This window comes from Pteropus medius, unplaced genomic scaffold, assembly GCF_902729225.1.
Source record: "Pteropus medius unplaced genomic scaffold, Ma_sr-lr_union100, whole genome shotgun sequence".
In the NCBI taxonomy this organism is placed as follows: domain Eukaryota; kingdom Metazoa; phylum Chordata; class Mammalia; order Chiroptera; family Pteropodidae; genus Pteropus; species Pteropus medius.
This window is the reverse complement of record NW_024352787.1, coordinates 5141992-5162356: the sequence shown is the minus strand read 5'-3', so window position 1 is coordinate 5162356 and position 20365 is coordinate 5141992. Positions and strand designations below refer to the sequence as shown.

Sequence of the window (20365 nt, the reverse complement as noted above, 5' to 3'; positions counted from 1 at the left end):
ACATTTTAAAATTAATTTGTCCCTTAAACCTCATTAATAGTTATGCAATCTTTTCTCACAATCTACTGGATATTTATTATTTTTTATAGCTTTAATTTGACATGAAGTGATTAAATTATCAAAAAATTTAATGTAATAGAAATTTGATAAGTAAATACAAAACAAATCATCAGTCTCTAAAAATGGGTTAGATTATCTGAACCACACTATTATTTTATCTTACTTCTTAAATATATTTATAATGTATTTCTCATGAAAATAAAAATCTATACTTATTTTAATAAATGAATATTGCGAATAATGTAGTACATGATTTCACTTGAATATATAACTCTGCTAACTGCATTTGAAATACAGGTCTTTAAAACATGTTTCCTTGGCTGTGTCTATACAAATAGGGCAGAATCTCAACTTGACCAAATTTTGTCAATTTATTTCCATTTCTTATTACATACTTTGTTATTTGTTATAGTAACTCTACATGTAACTAAGATATCTACCATGCTTTGCATAGGAATTTATAGACCCACCAAGAAGAACCAGGTTGAATGAATGTGCTCTTAGATTCCGTCTTCACCATTTATAGCAAGTTGGACATAAATGCTAACTGTTTATAACTGCAATTGTCTGATCTGGCATAGTAGATCTACACATTAATAATAATATTTTCAAATTAGTCTAAATAAATTGTTAGAGATTAACATCCCCTTTTGTTAACTGGAATTTTCTTGAATTCTTAAATGTAAAATACAAGTAAGCTATTTTTTGGGTCTAGCATTACTCACGGGCAACAGTTACATGAACAGTTTAATTTTATTCAGTATCAAAAATTGGTTAAACTATATATTTGTAAATGACTGCATAGATTGCTTTATTTTTGCATGGAGTGTACCTTGAAATAATGTTTTCGACAAAATATTTGTGTTTATAGAAATAAATATAACTGGACTGTTTCTAGTTTGGCTTCTCTCCAATCTGCTCAAGAGGGAAGGCTTCCTGCTCTCTGTTTATTCAAACATGCATGCATATCAAGTTGTGGACTTCAGCCTAATAGTCATAAATATTAAGCAATCAAAATTATGCATGAGTCCATGATTCAAGTGAGCTATGTCAAAATTAAAGTCATGTAGAACACATCTGAAAAACATCTTATAGTCTATAACCTAGAGTTAGATTGAATTTGGAGTAAGTACACAGGAAACTTGAATTTAGTTAAACGTGTTTTGTCTACATGACACTAAACAGGCTGTTGAAATCTTATACTTTTCAAAGTTATCTTCTAGAATTTTTCATTAAAAATTATTTTAAAATTCTTAATATTTTATGAGTTCAGAAATGAGTTATGTGAGTGGGAAAAAATATTTTCTACTTTTCTCTTTACACAAGCAATCCAGGATTTCAAAGGAAAAGTAAGCCATTGCTTACCAAAAGAAAAGTAATATGAGGATGTGATATAAAGGCAAAGAAAATATATAAGATTTAAAAACATACAACTTTTAAAGGTAATCACTACAATTTATACACATATTTTATATGTAAGTCAATTTGTTATAGTTAATCTAATTCTATATCAACATGAACTTTATGACTAAATTTCTTGTCTGCTCAATTTTAAAATACATTTTAGTTTAACTGCTTAACTTCATCTAAATTTATTTTAATTATTTATATCTTTTATATCATCTTTACACAGTTCATTTTTGTGTGTTGTATTATGTCTCATCATCTACTTTATTAAATCAATTTTTCACATAGTCCTTGATGATTATGAGTACATAACAACCAAACACATAATTACATATATGGTCATCACGCACACATAGACTTTAGGTATTCAGTTATGCCATAGACCTTTTAAGTTTTTGTTTTATTTTGTTATCTTATTGATATGATTATTGAAGAACCTTTTTATCCTCCTGCAGCAATCATTTTATATATATATAATGTGTGTAAAATGTGGATTATGAAAAAGTAAAGAAAAAAATAAAGACCACATATTATAACTCTAACTATGTCGATTCATTCAAACTGGCTCAATAAAAAAAAAAAAACACGGAGTGTTTTATTTAATTGACTAATTATCAATAAAAATGGTCATTCTAATAGCCAGAAGAGAAGAAAACAAATTAGAAAATTGACTAGTCTGTTGGAATTTCACTAGGAAAAGTAGTTTGTCCTCTTTCAAATCCAGTGATTATTTTAGTCCTATTCAAATTTAGATTGAACTTCTAAAGTCATGTTAATTTCTAGTTACAGAAGTAGAAAGAAAATCCTTTCAAGAAAACATATTTTCCTGCAAGTCCTCAGGAAAAATGTAAGATTTAAAAGTGGAGATATTCAAGTTGGCTTAGTGCTTTGCAGTCTCCAAAGGCATAGAATAATAACACTTTTATTTGATCAGAAATATTGCATTTCTAGGACTCAAACCATGCCTACATTCAAATAAATGACAAAGGAGGAAGAAATTTTTTAAAAGATCCAGAGTCATGAGTCCTCTTTCATGAGCAAGACTCTTTATGTCCCTATACCTCTACTCCCTTGTCTTCAAAATCAGACTTGAACTAGGTAATTTTCCAAAATCCTTAAGATTCTATATATTTAAACAACAACAACAAAATATCATACGCCAGTTTTTAGCTAAATAAGTTCTTGCTTTAAATCATTTATTCAGTATGAAATAACTAGTGAAATAATTTAGGGAAAAAAATGGGATGACGCAAAAAGTAAAGTGAAGGTCAAGTCTAACTGGGTGCACCTGGAGGGCTTCAGCTCCAAAATAGCTAAACTCATAAAATCAGTGTACAGAATTTCAATTTTAAATTTAAAGAAGACTTTACACATACTTGACAAGATTTAGTCATTATCATATTTGGTGCTAAGTTTTCTACTTTGTAATGCAAAAGTACAAACTTGTCAATTGTAATACTCATAATGAGAGAAATAAAATATAAACCTTGTATTTAAGGATTATTAAATTCTACATTAAACTAATATCAGAGACTTATCCAAAAATTCTTAAAAGGAGAACATTCTCTGAATTAATAAACACTGATCTCACAAAAATTACATAAATAATTTTCTATTACCAACTATAACAGAATAGTACTTAATGACTCTAAACTTTAATAGTTTCACAAACTGAAAAAGAATGACTGATAACTTTAAAAATGTATTTTAAAAATAAACAATGAAAAACTTTCCAACTATAGATTTAAAGGATGACCATATTTTATTGACACAATTATTTGATAATGGTTTCGGAAAAGTGAACACCAAACGAATCAGGCAAACAATCAAGAAACAACAATAAAAGAATAAACTGAAAAGAAATAAAGAGGCGCATGCTATAAAATCTATACACAAGATAAAATTTCCATTTACAAGAAATAAAATTGAAATAAACATGCAAAAGATGCACCAAGCAAAGTAGAATACATCCTTGGAGAAAGATAATTAAACATGCAGAAAAATAAGAGTTTGAGGTTTGAGAGTAACAAGGTATTTTGAGGCCCAATTTACCTTCACTGTCTGACATGGCATGTTGGAAGTCATCCATGATGAATGCTATGTCACGGTCATAGCCTCGAGTCCGTGATTCTTCTCGCATGTGTTGCTGAACTTCAGGCAATGAGTGACTTGATCCAAACTGATCCCTGGTGTCTGCAGATATTGGTGGCAGGGGTCCAGCTGCAGCCCTGGCCATTCCCATTGGCTGGCCAACAGGACTGAGTGGACTTTCTTCTTCAGAATTCTGGGCTACAATTGGTATTCTTCCTCTACTCTGGCTAATTGGCAAACTGGTAGGCTTAGTTCTGCTAGAAGGTGATGCATGACTAAAGGAAACATCTAGAGCTTCAGCCTCTTGAGCTTTCAGTCTCAGAGAAGAGCTGGAAGAATCTCTTTTGATTGATAAATCAAGCCCATAGACAGAAGAAGGTCTGGATGAAGGTCTGGACCTGCTGCCACTACTGTATGGCTTATCTGCTTCCTCCTGAAGAGCTGACCGTATGGTATTTCCTAATGTGCCCAGTCCCGTGCCAAGAGATGATCCCATAAATTTTTGTTGGTCTGTAATATTTTTTCTGAGGCCAAAAGTGATATCATCTTGAAGAAGCCTTGCTCTGGAAGAAATTCCACCAATTGATGAAGTGCTAGAAGTCATATAGCTTGAATAATCAGGTTCAAGGTCTCTACTTTCTTGAATAGGTGAAAATTTCGATATCTTAGGGTCAATTAGTGATTTCTTATGCTTTGACTGCTTTTGATAAAGTATGGCTGCTGGTAGTTGCTTTGCTGCTTGTTTTTCAAGTGTGAGTCGACTAATGCTGTACTTTTCAGATTTTGGAAAATGTCTATAGCTAGTATCAGCATGATAATAATGGGAAAGACCAGCAAGGTGATCTAAGCTCTCTGCCCCTCTGCGGAATTCTTGTTTAATCTGATGCTTCAGAAGCTTTAACTCATAAGGATCCTCCATTGGATCTTCCTCTGCTTTCACATAACTATGCAGTCTAGAGGAAGTCTGTAAAGGTGCTAGAAAATCTGTCACATCTTGAGACCTCCGTGTTTCAGTGGTTCGAAGCAGACGGTCTGTTTTTGACAGATCCTTTTCATGAAGACTAAATGCAGTGCTTAATGCTGCTGTTCCTTTGGTAATCTCTCCAATGTCATCAATTAGGACAAAATTTCTTGGAGTATGATGGTCAATATCTGCATAAAAAGAATCTGCAGATATGCTTGATATTGGACTGCTCGCCATGCTACTTCTCTCCTCCAATCCTATTCTCAAGTCTAAGCTATTGTACTTACTACCAAGATGGGAAACCGCATATGTATTATCAGTAGAAACAGGTGCTATCATAAGGGGTTGGTTGCGAATAACCTCATAGTTTGAAGTTATCTTGGGTTCCAAATATAATGTAGTTTGCCGTGGCTTTTGTTGTATCACCATCATCTGTGATGGTAACTGATAAGAAGGTTGCGGGGTTGGTGTAGGTTGAGCTTGAGGCGTGAAGGACATTGTTGCCACAGCTTGGAATGTTGGCTGAGTCTGGTAAGGTGAAACTTGCTGATGATACAAAGTTTGTTGCTGAAAATGGGATTGTTGGGTGTATGGGGTGGGTGCTTGGGTAGGAAGAGCAGGGGAAGAGTACTGGTATTGTGTATAAGGACTCGTAGGAGGAACTGGTTGAGATTCTGTTTGGGTTTGTGGGGGTATAAACTGGCTGAATTCAGTTTGGGGAGCAGTTCTTGGTCGCTCTATGCCATGCTGACTTTCTATTCGGGTTGGTCTGGTGCTGCTCACTTCACTGTCAGACATGTAGTCCCTATCCTCGGCTACCCCCTGGAGGTAGGCTCGCTCTCTCTTTTCTCTCTCCTTTAATAATGCCTCTTTCCTCCTGTTAATTCCCATTTCCAGGTACCGTAACTTGGCATCGATCTCCTTTTCTTCCTCATCAAGTTCTGCTTGTTTCTTTCTAAGCTTTGCAGATTCCCTCTCCACAAGATCAAGCTCTCTGTCTATGTCCTGAAGAATCTTGGCTCGTGCCATTGTGTTGGTTCTGCAGATCCTTCTCCTGGAAACTGTGCCCATTGTGCTGTAAGTCGACTGGGTTCCTGTGGAGGTCTCTTCAGGAGGTGGGTTTGGCAGAGTTCTCTTAACTTTTTTCTGGATGCCAGAGGGTGTCATGGTTTGAGAACCTTTCGTCTATAATTAAATAAACAAAGTAGAGTATTTTATTAGCAAAGAAAAATATTAAAGATAAAAGAACTCTATAATTTACATTTAAATAAAAATGATTTCATATATGTTTTATGTATGACAGCATTTTAAAATAAATGTTTTACATATAATTTTTCAGGTATTCATAAATGAAATTAACTGAAAAAATAATTTTTCTTTTCAAAACTGGTCATTATTATAACTTTGTAACATTAGAAGTGAATTTTGAAATCAAGCACAGAACTCATTGCTAGGCAGACTCTTAGGGGTACTCTAAAACCTCATTTTCCATCCTATTTAATATGCATAATATTATTTACTGAATAAATTCCTAGAGTATTTGTGTTAATTATATAAAATTTAAGTCATATTTGTTGAAGGTGATGCTCATTTACCACTAAGTTCAATCATTTGCTTCAATCTTCCCATTTCTGCTTGGTTACCCCATATAGTGGCTGTCCTTTCTATTCTAGTCATAAAATGTTTTGAAATTAAATCCTCAAATCCTTTGATGTCTCCACCCACCCCCCAAAAAAATAGTAATCTGAACTAATTTCCTATTAAATTTAATCTTTCAATGTTTTTGTGACTATTTGGGCTTTTTATTTTCTTTCAACTTTATTATTCCTTAGCTTCTTCATAATGGTTTAGGAATTTCTATATGAAGCAAAAGAAACTTCAATGAAAACTCATTAAAATCTTTTTCTTTAACTAAATAAAGTATACCATTGGTGAGTTGTCAGATATTTTCAATTTTATTTGGTTAATTTGTCATAAACTTGCATTCTAAGAATCACTAGTTTTGAGAATCATACAATTTTAGAATACCAAAAGGAAAGAGAGAACATATTCACTATTTATAGTTTAAATAAACTGAGGTACTCAAAGTTAACCAAGCATTTAGTAGCATAGTCACAACTAGATCTTAGGTCTTCTGCCTTCTACTTGCATATTCTTTACCAAATTGTTTTTCTTTTTCTTATTAATAATCAATAGACTCTATTCTTTACAAAATTTTTTCTTATTAATAATCCAAAGACTCTAGCTTTCCACTTTTTCTCAATCGCCAAATATTGAGGGCAGAAAAATAATAGAAAGTATATGAGAATTATGTCTAAATAATTAGATAGTATTTTTCCAAGACCCTGTGCTTTCATTCTTTTATATTTCCGAATCCATTCTCTTGGTGTTTACTTGCTTTCTGTTATGACTTTTCTGCTTCCTTTATCTATCCTAATTGTTTCTTGAATAGAAATCATAATCAAAAGGAGTAGCCTAAAGATCAATTGAGGTTTATGTCTATTTGTGACATTTAAAATATTTGGATGCAAATTCATAATGAATAAATATTGTGAGTTTAAAATATGGTAATTTTGAAATTATAGATTGTTCCTCCTTGCAGAGAAATCTCTAGGAATATGGAAAACTGGAGCATCAAAAGCAGGTGTTTGGCATATTATTTATTCTCTTTCTTCCTCAATTCTTTTTTTTTTTTTGCACTTATCTTTATTATTTCCTTACTGTTTGTTTTTTTTTTATAGCTACTTTAGTTGAATGATATACTTCAAATAAAAATATCTCTTTGTTTTAAGCCATGTCTCACAAATTTTGACATGTAATGTTTTGCATTCAGGAATAAATATTCCACAATTTCTCCTACAACTTTAAAAAAATTATTAAAATTATTGGGGTGACATTGGTTAATAAAATCTTATATGTCTCATGTGTTCAATTCAATAATACACCATATTTTATTGCATTGTGTGTTCACCCTCCAGTTAAATTTCCTCTGTAACCATATAATTGACCCCCATTTATTGCTACCTACCTCCTCCATCGCCACCATCCTTTTGGTAACCACTAATCCACTGTCCACATCCAAGAGTCTATGTTTGTCATGTTTGCTGCTTTCAGTTTTACATCCCACATATAAATGAAATCATGTGGTTCTCAACTTTTTCTGTCTGATTTATTTCACTTAGCATAATAATCTCAAGATCCATTCATTTTTATTTAATACTCCCAATTAGATCACATGGTTATCATGAAGATCAAAGGAGACAACTATGTAAAATATTTGGTTCATATTATAGGCACCTATTAAATATTATTCCCTTGCAAATCCCCTTATTTATACAGAAAAAGATAGATTTTTTTGATAAATTCACATTCTAAATCTTTAAGTGTATTTGCAAAAAATAACTAAAATTTAATAATTTTCTTAATAATTTTCTAAAATATTAATATAGGCATATGTCTTCTATTTTAAAAAATTTCCATAATAATCTTTTCAGTTTCTTGAATATAATAGTGTTCAATGGGAGTCTTAAATTACTGTTTCTTTTTCCTTGACTTCCATTTGGTATATCTAGTATATGCATGAGAATTCTAAAATTTAAAATGTTCATGTATACTACATGATTGTGGCTGTGAAATAGTTTGACAAAAGAAGATTTAACTGTGTTACCCGGAAAGTGTTCTGGTATTACATAATATGGAGACATTTCTGAGTAAGAATTGTTTATCTCGTCAAATGAGGATTAAAAATACCCACCAATTAATGTAACACTAAATGCTGATCCTGGCAGAGAGAAAACACACAAAACAGTGATTGTAACTATAGAATGGAGCAAATAGAATAAAAAGAAAATTTTAGGGTGGACACATACATTAAAAAATTAATTTTTAAAAATACTGAAGGTGTCTGTTAAATAGGCGCACATATTTGTTAAATGAAAGAATGAGAAAATCAAAGGGTAAAATGAAAACTTGTTGTGATTCATTTTAAAGGTTCTAAATTAAGAAACGAATTTCCCAGATTCACTGATTGGAATGAGAGAATAAATGGAATCACACGAAAAATGAAACCGTGAGGAATAACAAAAAAAGTATTTATTGCATTAGAGTAATGTTAATAAAGTGAACTAGAAATTGCTATCAACTTTTATTATTTATTACTCATACACTCATGAATTAGTTCCTAATTTAACTTTATGATTAATAGCTTAGAGTCCTCATTTGAGACAGTAGGCTTAGTCAAACAAACAAAAAACCCCTTTTTTAAAATAAAGTACTAGGTTGAAGGGAAGTACAAATTGGTAGTTACAAAATAGTCATGGGGATGAGAAGTACAGCATAGGGAATATAGTAAATAATATTGTAATAATCAATTATAGTGCTAGGTGAGCACTAGACCAATTGGGGGGATGATTTCGTAAATTATATAAATATCTAACCACTATGCTATACACCTAAAACTAATAAAAATCATATTGAATATCAGCTCTAATTGAAAAAATAAAAAATTAAAAAAAATCAATAAAGTACTAAGAAGTATTCCAGGTACTAGGGATTTCTAATTATCCTCTAAAGTTACAGATATTTAATCATACATGATAACTTGTGTTAATTAATATTTTGTGTGCCATGGATGTGTGTCATAGAAGCAAGAGACAAAACTGGTTGGTAGAAGCTATATACTTATCGAGTTAGCCTAGCTCACGACTAAGTCTCCACGAATTGAAATAGCTTTGCCGTTCTCTACTTGGCAACTTAATAGCTTTTACTCTGACTACAGAAGTAGTCACAAGCTTAGAAATTTGTCAAGGTCTCAGTCATATTTCTTTCAAATGAAAGGAAGTGTAACAGTGATTGAAAGTTTACTCTCCCAGGCCAGACTACAGAGTTTTAATTCTGGCTCTACCTTTTATTAGCTGTGAATCTGTTAGCAAGTTTCTTAAACTCCCTGGGTCTCAGTTTTCTTATATGTAAAAGAAGGTTAATATTTATTCTTACATTACTAGCTTCTTTAAGCAGTAAATGAGTTAAAATAAGTAAAGAGTCTAAATTAGTTATTGTCCCAGAGGACAGACAGAAATATAATAGAGAATTTAAAGTGATGGCAATTTATAATTTTAAAAAAACTGCAAGACCATAAATAACTTCTAAACTGAGTATTTAATTCTAATCTGATCATTATAATATAAGAATATAGAATCAAAGAAAAACCCCAATACAATTGCTTAGAAAACATACATAAAAGAAAGCTCATCATGATTAAAGGTGATGTAGTTGGAGGCTATGATTAGAGATGACGAGAATCTAAAAATATCTTGGTGTTCGATAAGCCTTTTCTTGAGGACTAGCTTTGTAAAAGTTGTTTTTAAACAGATCTGGTGCCTTTAATATAAAAAAAAATTACTGTACTAAATAACTGTTTACATAAATTTAAATTATTTTCACACAGCAAATAGCAGACCAAGGGAAAGGAACAGAAAAATAAATTATTTTCACACAGCAAATAGCAGACCAAGGGAAAGGAACAGAAAATTCTAACAATAGAATGGAGGTTGAAGGGGGACTGGAAGAAGAGCTAATTTCAATTTGCAATACCTAGGAGGTAATTGTGATGACAAGCAAATGCACTCCAGGATGTTGTGCTGTCCAAAATTATTTTAAACAACATTCTTCTTAGGAGAGTCAGTTTGTATCATGCAAAAAAAAAAAAAAAAAAAAAAGAAAGAAAAAAAAAGAAAAGAAAAGAAAAAAAGAATATCTCTTTGTTCTGAGGTGTCAGGGCTAGTAATAAAAATAATAGTAGCTAAGGTATAAAATGGACACACTATCCTAAGGACTTTAAATATATATATGTGTATTATCTCATTGCCAAAATAATCTAAACTCAATCTAAGGATGCGAAAAGAAGGATACCTATTTTTCCCAAATAGTTGAAGAAGCTAAAAATAGGTGCTAGACAAAAATATTTATTGATTGGTACATATAATAAATATGATAAAATTCAATTTACTAATTTACTCCAGTATTAGCTAAGTATTAAAATGCATTGTTCTACATACGAAGGGCACAGAGCTAAGAGGCATGAGATTAAATGAGCTTAAACCCTGTTCTCAATGAACTCATAAATCAGAAATATTTTTTAGAATGTTATATGAAAAAATTACTTCAGTCTTTTTCTAAATAGCTCTTGTTAATATCAGATATATACTTTTAAATCATCGTACTGCTAGAGAGACTTAAGAATGTATTTATAAATATATTCAAAAGCTATACTTGCTGTTGGAAATCAACATTCATAATGATAATATCTTGAAATTTTAAGCTTGGTCTTTCAGTTAAGCAGGAAAGATTTTTATGAAGTCGTTTTACTTTTAGATAATGGAAATGTGGATTCACTTACAAATAGTATAATTCTATATAAATTTACTGATAAATAAAATACTTTCATAGAGAGAAATATCATATAACCTCTTAAGAAATCATGTATATAACAAGTCAGAAGGTGAATTAGAGGATTATATAAACAGAGTATATTGGTACCCAGAATAAGAAGGGTTTACTTTTAGTTTAAGGAAGGAAAGGTGAATTAAGACAACAGTAAATCTGGGTCTTGAAGAATGGATGGAACTTAAATAGAAGAATATTTTCTATGTAGAGGGAACAGTATGAAATAAAATCTTTCAAAGAAACACCAAGAATTATCTGGTTTCACTTTATCCTAGTGATGCACTTTATCCTCGTGAGATGGAAACATCCAGAGAGTGTTCTCTGCAAATAGAAAGAGAGAAACTGAAAGGACAAATAAATTATGTAAAGAAAAAAACACCTTGAAAGCTGTATACATATATAAAAATCTCCATCCATTTCCGATTTTTACAGATGGAAAAGGCAACACTGGTTACTACATACGGGTCAAATGAACTCCAATACCATGTGAAATACATGGGCAAACCATGAAACTGTAAATGTGAAATCATTGGCAATTGACTTGTAAGACAGTGTACTGAGCAGCAAGCAGTGTGGCTTTGTCAAAGAGAAAACTGTGACAGCCCCATTTAACTTTCTTCAAAAATAATATGGCCATTCATGCAGATAACACAGAAACAACAGATACAATTTTTCAGAGCTTCAGCAAAGCATTTTACATTGTCCCATGGCATAGTCACCAACATGGCTTTGGCCATCAGAATGAAAAGTGGTCATATAATTTGTCAGGGATCTGCATGTAGACCATGGCTATTCATGGCCCAGCATTAATATAAGTAATCAATTAATGTTTCTCAACCTGGTCACTAATGACATTTTTGACCAGGCAATTCTATGTTGGGGGTGGTAGTATATTGTAGGATGTTTAGTGGCAACTCTGGCGTCTATTTATTAGATGATATCAGTATATCCTTTCCCATTAATGTAAATCAAATATATGCATTGTCCAAAATCACCAGGGGAAAGTGAGGCAATACAGTCACTGGTTGTAGGAGGATATACAAGATGATGTCCTCATGAAGATATCATTGATCTACTGTTATTTAATATATCTATTGATGAAGAGAATGCTAGTACTTGTATATCCAAGTGCCTTAGTCTTAATGGAAAAGGCAGGCTTCTTAGAGAAACTGAGACTTGAATGCTGTCTTGAAAAAGAGAACTCAGGATAAAGTATGCAAGAAAAAGAGACATTTGAGGCTATGGTAACAATCTGAGTAAATTAATAAAGATAGGAATGTATTAAAATATTTTGCCTTGATCCTAAAACTAATCCCTTTATTAAGCAGAATGATTCTTACCTACTAGATTAATATGTACTAATATTCAAGGGATAGTCAACCAGGCTTTTTAAAATATAGTTTTATTAGAGAACAAGAAGAAAAAAAGAAAAAAAGAATGCATGCTTACAACTATGAGAATTACTCCATTCAGTGCAGGAAATTAATCTTTCTAGTCTAATCTGAGGAAAATTGGGAAATTTTCCTCAGCTGTAATAACTAAGGAAAAATCAGAGGGTAAGGAATTGCTAGACTGATTGAAAATTTATGTAAATGCTAGTTCTTTGTTAAAGGTTGACTGTTACTCTAAGTTCAAAAGAAGGATCAATGGTATAATTAAAAAGAGATTATAACCTTAAGGAGACAGGACAATTATTTAGTTTGAGAAATTAAACACCAGAATCACTTATGGAGATTAGTTGGATAGCTAAGATCAATTTTAAATCAAGAAATTCTTGCCATGTTAAAAATATTCTAAGAAAAAATCATTAGAACAGTATAAACAAAAAGAAAACAAAAACATTTATCTGATCAATGAAAACTTTTTTTTAAAGTTGAGAACATTTTTAGCTAAAAGAGACACTCTCATATTGTTCACAGTACTAAATACTGAGATTATAATAATGAGTAAGACATGGTACCTGCTCTTTAATTATGCAGTATAATATATAGAACTGGGGGATAGAAACTGCTCTCAGGGTCATTTGTCCCACCCTATTTGAACTCTCCTTATCCAGAGCCTTCATTTACTTTGAATATGAGAGTAAGTTTTTGTCTTGGTAAGAAGAATACTCATATATAGTATCTGGCTTTCTGAATTTATTTTCTCTGCTCTGTATCCGGCCATTTTTCTTCTTCTTGGGGTGTAAATGTCATCTATAAAGAGCTATGTCTTTTAAGAACTAGGGAGGTAGGTAAATGTCTAGTGTTTTTCTTCTCCAAACAAGATGGCACTTTAAAATATATGAACATAGGTTAGCACATTCCTTTAACTTTGGGAAGTTAGAGTGAAATATGATGATGAAGCTGTAAGGCAAACATAAGGCTGTAATTTGGGAAATATGCCTTTATATGTTCTTTCTTGTAAATTGACTGAAATATCTATGTAAATATTAATTTGCCTTCAAGGGGTCTTCCCCACTCCCAATAGCAATAGTTTTGAGACTAAATAGCAGTTGAATACAAAAACATTCAGCACTCTATCCTATGTAGTGTATCATTAATAATGTGTTTCCAAAACGGACCTATGTTTACCATCCCACTCTCTCCCTCACATAGAGATGAAGAGTATGAAATGTTTAGTACCAGGGTTCAATAATTCCTACTGTTTTAAGATATACAAGAAACATGAAAGGAAACAGAGGAGTGACCTGTGAATAAAGAAATTCTAAATAATATCATTCATGAAAAAACACTTTAAAAACTCATAAAACATTTAAAATCCATTAGGAATTACAATATGCACAGAGCCTGACACATAAAAAATAAAGCCATCAAATTTCTTCAACTAGAGACTTTGGAATAATGTAATGACTATTTCCAGGAATCAAAACTCTAAATAAGCAGCATCATCATTGCTATGAGAATATCATTGAATTATTAAAAAATTATAGACACCTTTACCAATAAACAGTCTTGACTTTCTATTATTGCCATGTGAGAATTTACCATTTGTGAATGTATTTTTTTAATGGTTTTAAAAAGTAGTTTTCCTGTTTTAATATTCTAGTAATGAAAAAAAGTGAGAAACTCAGTTACATGACCCTATTAATAGAAGAATAAAAACAAAGTAACAGAACATAGTTAAAAGTCACACATAGTTCTTAGTCTAGTAGTATAGACAAGAATGTTCTCCAATTAATATTGTGAAAATAGAACTCAATATTTCATCAGACATCTTTAAGCTTTTCCTTAATGTGCTCCTTGTCCCAGTTTGTTTTGTTTTCTTGCTGAAAGTCATTGCTTTTGGGCTGAGCGGCCAAGCAGAAAACTAGTTTCTACCTCACTGGATAAAAGCATTAGAGATGTCACTCTGTGCAACGTTTATTGCCTTATATATTCTGAAACATCCCAACAATATTAATTTCTTTTCTTTCTTAAAATCTGTGTATTTTACAAGGCAAAAATTGAGCATTTTTTGTATGTGTATGGATATGCGTGTGTGTATGTATACATCACCCTCCTCCTTCCTTCCCACCCTCGCTCTCTTTCTCTCTTCCTTTCTTATTGCTTTTTCTTTTCCTGATTTTAAATCAGATTGCTATATTCTAGTAAATGAAATAAAGTATACACTGTTCACATGATCTTTTCATATGGCTCAGTATAATGCCCATAATATATAGGGATTTTTTTTTTTCTAGACTGACAACTGCTTTATTCAACATATCTAGAAATTAAGAAGAATATTCATATTCATCACAAATCTCCTCAGAAGAGTATTCAGAAGTAATGATCACTGGAGATGGACTTTAAGAAGATAAAGAAATATAGAACTAGGTATTAGATCATTATCCACATAGATGTGTTAGTCACTCAGGATCTGGCAGGCCTTCGGATGGAGAGATATCAATTTATTGTACACAGGTGGAATCACATGATAGTTATGCCTGTAGATGAAACATGCTGGGTTGCACTGTTGATGCAAATGTATTCTTGGAGAGAAAAGCAAACATCCCAGGTTTGTTTTGTTTCCCTTTCTATTTTTATTTTTTTTAAGTAAGTTTTGGAGTAATTTTGTTACACAGCAGTATATAACTAATCCCTCACTGACTTTTCTACATTATTGAACATTTTAATATATGACTGTTTACCTGATGATTTGGTCTCACATTCTTTAGACAGTCCATTCTCTCTGATAAGTTATTCCTAGAAAACCTATGTTACAGGTATAGCCTCTTTGCTATTTTCTTTCACCTTGCCTTTTGGGGGTTATTTTTAGTTGTAAAGCCCTAATTCACAAGAAATGGCTCACTGTGGAGTCAGCAGGACCCTCTCTGGGTTATTGTCTCAGCCTTCTTTTCTGGCTAACAGTTCTTACCAGGTAAGACCAGACCAGTCTTTGAGGTGCTTCAAAGAAATGGGGATAATTTATAAATTATTAATTAAACACCAAGGGAACAACTAAAATGTTAGAAGATTTTGCCTTTTGAAATGTATCCTGAAGTTTCAATTTTCTAGAATGTTAGATTTTTCAGTGAAAATGATTTAAAATGTTCCTCACATTGGCTACTTGCAGAAAGAGTAAGCATTTGAGAAAATAGCTTGCTCGGGGAGTGGCGGGTGAGGGGGAAGCTTGTCTCCTGAACAGTCTCCAGCCCTCATAGCCTTGCCTTATATGCATGGCTAAATCAATAAATGCAAGGCTTACTGGTACTGAAGAGAGACTCAGACAATTTACATTTTTTTAATATTCTTGATATATAAGAAATGAAGAAATGTTCCCAGTAAGATTATCAGTGATATTTTTTAAATTTGACATGAAAATATTATGTTCTGAAATACACACAAATAAAAATAGAAACTAACTTGTACTTGAAAATTACATTAGAGGTCTAAATTTTGAGGTCCTTTGTAAAAATACCCCTCTTGATCTCTGTGTGATTCTTCATACACGAGTAAAGTTTTTTCCCCCTAAAAGTTCAAAATTAGATCTAGGTTAGGAATATACAGACTTTAATAGGTTGCTATGGGGAATTCTTTACTACTCAGATAAATAGATTTCTAACGATAATGTGTTAGATGTTGGAATTAATATTTGAGGGATTTGGCTCAGCACCACCCCAAAATCATTCTACATGTTCACCTCGATAAACAATTAAGAGCATCACATTTTTTAGAAGTTAGCTTACCAAGTTGTCTTTGCTTATGAAAGAATATGATTTCTACAAATTACTCTCATGAATTACTTTAATGGACAAAATTATTCAGAATGTTCTCACACATAAATAGCCAAATTTTTATAGTGGCCATCCAAAGGCATTGAGAAGTGCCGTATGACTCTCATAGGTAACTAATGATTTTTATTTGAAAATCTAATGATTGAAATTTTTTAGTTGGGGTTATTTTTCTTGAAAACCTAGAAAAAAGGATATAAGCAAATGACACGCATTCAGAAGATAAATATTCTAAACAAAACTCATTTTAGTATATTAAATTAAGCTGTACATATATTTATTCACACATTTATTCATTATACCTCAAATAATCTAATTGTTTATGGAGACTGGCAACCAAAATGCCATGATAAATGTAGCACAGGTTTGATTTAGTGGTATTACACAGCTTCAGCATAAAAATGTTTATTGTCACTTGTTATAAAATAAAAAATATATAGATTGCTTTTTTTTAAAATTATGAACTACTTGAGAAGTGTGTGTTCTAATATGGAATTGATTCAAAATCTCTAGATTTATATCTACCTCTGTTTACTTGGTTTTCCTCTGGAGATATATATATATATGTGTGTGTGTATGTGTGTGTGTGTGTGTGTGTGTGTGTGTGTGTGGTATCAAGAGACACTACAATTCTTTTAGTGCTCTAATGTGTGCGTGTATTCAATTATTTTCAATATGTAATATTTTTCTATATGATATGGAAAATATTTTTCTATATGATAGCACTTACATAAAATACTAGTCCGCGGCATGCACATAATAAATGGTAGATATTATTATAAACTGTTAACTGATTGTTATTTCAATATGCATTTCTTGAAAACAATAGCAGTAATTCTTTAATAGAAATGGAGTGATTTTAAGACTGAGGCAAAATGTAACACAGGCAGTTAAGGGCTACTATGTTAAGGTTTGACCAAGTAATATCAGTCAGACTTCTAGGAAAACCTGTTAACATAACCATCACTCAAGTCTATGCTCCAACTACAGAGTCTAAAGGAGATAAAATTAAAAGCTTTTACATAAGTATTAAAGAAGAAATTGAACACACACTAAAACAATACATGTTAATAATTATAGGTGAGTGGAACACAAAAGTAGAAAATAAACAAGAATCATATGTCATTGGAAAATTTAGACTTGGGGTTAGAAATAAAGCAGGAGATCAGCTTGTAGATTTCTATGAAGCAAAACTTGTCCATCACAAACACATGCGTTAAACAACTGAACAGATGACTGTATATGAGAACTTCACCAGATGGCCAATACAGAAATCAAATAGACTATGTAATTGAAAGCAGGAGATGGAAAGCTGTATTCCCTCTGCCAAAACAAGACCAGGAGCAGATTGTGGTACTGACTATGAACTGTTACTATCAAACATTAGAGCACTAAAAGAATTGTAGTGTCAAAATATAACATAAATAACATTCATGATGGATTTAAAGTCCATCATAAAAAACAGATTTGCATTGTTAAACTTAACTGACCAAGAACCAGACAAACTGTGGACTGAACCTGTAACTATTATTAGGGGAGAATGTGAAAAGACAATGCCAGAAGTAATAAGGAAAGAAAAATTGAGATAATGACAGAAGAAACACTAACATTGTTGAAGACAGGTGAGAAGCAAAAGTAAAAGTTGACAAAAGCAGAGTTAGAATGTTGAATACAGTTTTTCAACGACTACCACACAGAGAAAAAGAGAACTATTGCAATAGTCAATGTAGGGAGATAGGAAAAAAACAACATAAAAGAAAAATCAAGAGATATCTACTAGAAGGTTCATGAAATAAAAAGGAAATTCAACCTAAACTTGGAATGCTAAATGACCAAAAAGGAATCATGTTATCTGACTAGGAAAAAATAAAAGAAAGGTGGAAACAGTATACTGAAAATCTATACAGAAGAGAGAAAAGGATGGCAGATACCTTTGAAGAAGATTCCTATAAAGAAGAAACTGTAATTCTAGAAAACAAAATGAAAGCTGCCCTGAAAGTATTAGGAAGAAATAAATAACCAGTATTGCTCGCATACCAATAGAATTATTTCAATTCGCAGAGACCAAATTTGTCAAAATCCTAACAAGAATATGTCAACAAATATGGAAAACAAAACAATGACCCACAGACTGGAAACATTCAATATACTTCCCAATTTTCAAGAAAAGAGATGTCAAGGAGTACAGCAACTATAGAGCCATTGCTCTAATTTCCCATGCAAATAAAGTGATGCTCAAAGTGATACAACAATGTCTTCTACTTTATATAGAGCATGAAATGCTGGATATTCAAGCTGGATTCAGAAAACAAAGAGGCGCTCTAGACTTAATTAAGAACATTTGCTGGCTACTGGATTATGCCAAAGAATTTCAGAAGACATTTAGTCCATGTTTTAAAGACTACAGTAAAGCCTTTGACTGAGTGGATCATGAAAAGCTGTGGGTTACTCTGAAAGGAATGGGCATGCCTCAGCACTTGACTGTCCTAATGTATAACCTGTATTGTGGACAGGAAGCCACTATCAAGATACAATATGAAGAGACAGAATGGTTTCTTATAGGCAAAGTTGGCAGACAAAGGTATATTTAACTCCCTATTTGTTTAATCTGTACGCAGAACTTGTCAAATTAAAAACTGGGGTAGACTCAGAAAGAAAGACTGAAAATTAGTGGAAGAAATATCTTCATATTGCAGATATGAGGATGATACCACCTTACTGGCAGAAAGTAGCAATAATTTAAAATGACTTCTGATGAAAGTGAAAGAAAGTACCAAAGCAGGACTGCATTTGAATATCAAGAAGACAAAAATCCTGACTACAGAAGATATACACGACTTTGCCACAGAGGATGAGAACATTAAAATTGTTAACGATTTTGCTTACCTTGGTTTACTCATCAATTCAAGTGAAGACTGCAGTCAAGAAATTAAGATAAGGCTGAACAATGAAAAAAATAGGGAAAGATCACCAAGAGCAAAGATGTGTCATGAGACCAAGGCTAAGATTCCCAGTTACTATATACGAACATAAAAGTTGGACAGTAAAGAAAGTTTATAGGAAGAGGTAATTCATTTGGAACATGTAGTTGGAAGAGAGCTCTATGGATACCCTGGACCACTAGAAAGACTAACAAGTGGGTCCTACAGCAAATTAATCCTGAAACGTTGTTAGAGGCGAAAATGAACTGAAGCTGTCCTGCTTTGTGCACATCCTGAGAAGGTAGAGTTTTTGAAAAGAAAATAACTCTGGGAAAAATAGAAGGCAGCAGGAAAAGAGGAAGGCCAAATATGAAAGAGAGTGATCCCATAAAAGGAACCATAGGCATGAGTCTAAGGAGCTGAACAGGGCTGTTGATGATAGGATGTTGTGGACATGACTTATTTACAGGGTTACGAAGAGTCAGAGCTGACTCTGGTATGTGACACACAGGATATTACTAAATATTCACATAAAAACTCAATGGAAATTATGATTTGTTGGTATCAGGAGTTCATAAGTTTATAAGCTAAATGGTTTTTCTAAAATAAAAGGTTTTGGACTTTATCATCCAATCAAACAATGATTCATTAGGTGAAAAAGTAGGTAAAGCCATATGTAGAATGACTAAGAAGAACTCTAGCATACTGAAAAGAATTTAGGATTTGGATTCAGAAACTCAAATTTAATCATGACTTTGCAATTTACTTGTTCAGCATGACTCTAAACGACTTAATCTTTATTCTCAATTTTTGACTCTATAATTTGAAGATAAATACCTATACTTCTTTTGTTTCCTGTAAGATAAAACGAGTTTAGTTGCTTCAAGTACTTAGTAGATTTCTTGGCCATGAAGCACTCGATAAATGATAATTGCTAACATCATAATTCCTGCTAGCATAAGGATAAAATATGGTTATATAAATACATGCTGCCTTCCACAAAAGAAAAGAAAACAAACAAACAAACGAAAATAAAAAAACAAGAAATAGCTCCACAATATATGGTCCACACTTTTATTGAATGTTAAAGAATGATCCATGTGTACAAAAAGATGTTTAATAGTTAACTACTTCTTCACATGAAGAAGCTAAAAATGAAATAAATAAGTTGTCGATTATTTTTATTACCCTTATGCCAGAAGTGAAACAAATTTATAAATTAAAATTCTATGCTATGATTGGAATGACATCTTTAAAATGCAAAAT

General features: G+C 32.1%; 1 protein-coding gene across 1 annotated transcript in view; it reads right to left on the bottom strand.

Annotated features, from left to right (window-relative positions):
• Window positions 1–20365, bottom strand: part of PCLO (piccolo presynaptic cytomatrix protein) — a 349327-nt gene that overhangs the window by 135677 nt on the left and 193285 nt on the right. The window contains 1 exon segment of the mRNA XM_039849076.1: window positions 3520–5707. Within this exon segment, the coding sequence (XP_039705010.1) occupies window positions 3520–5707 (2188 nt within the window).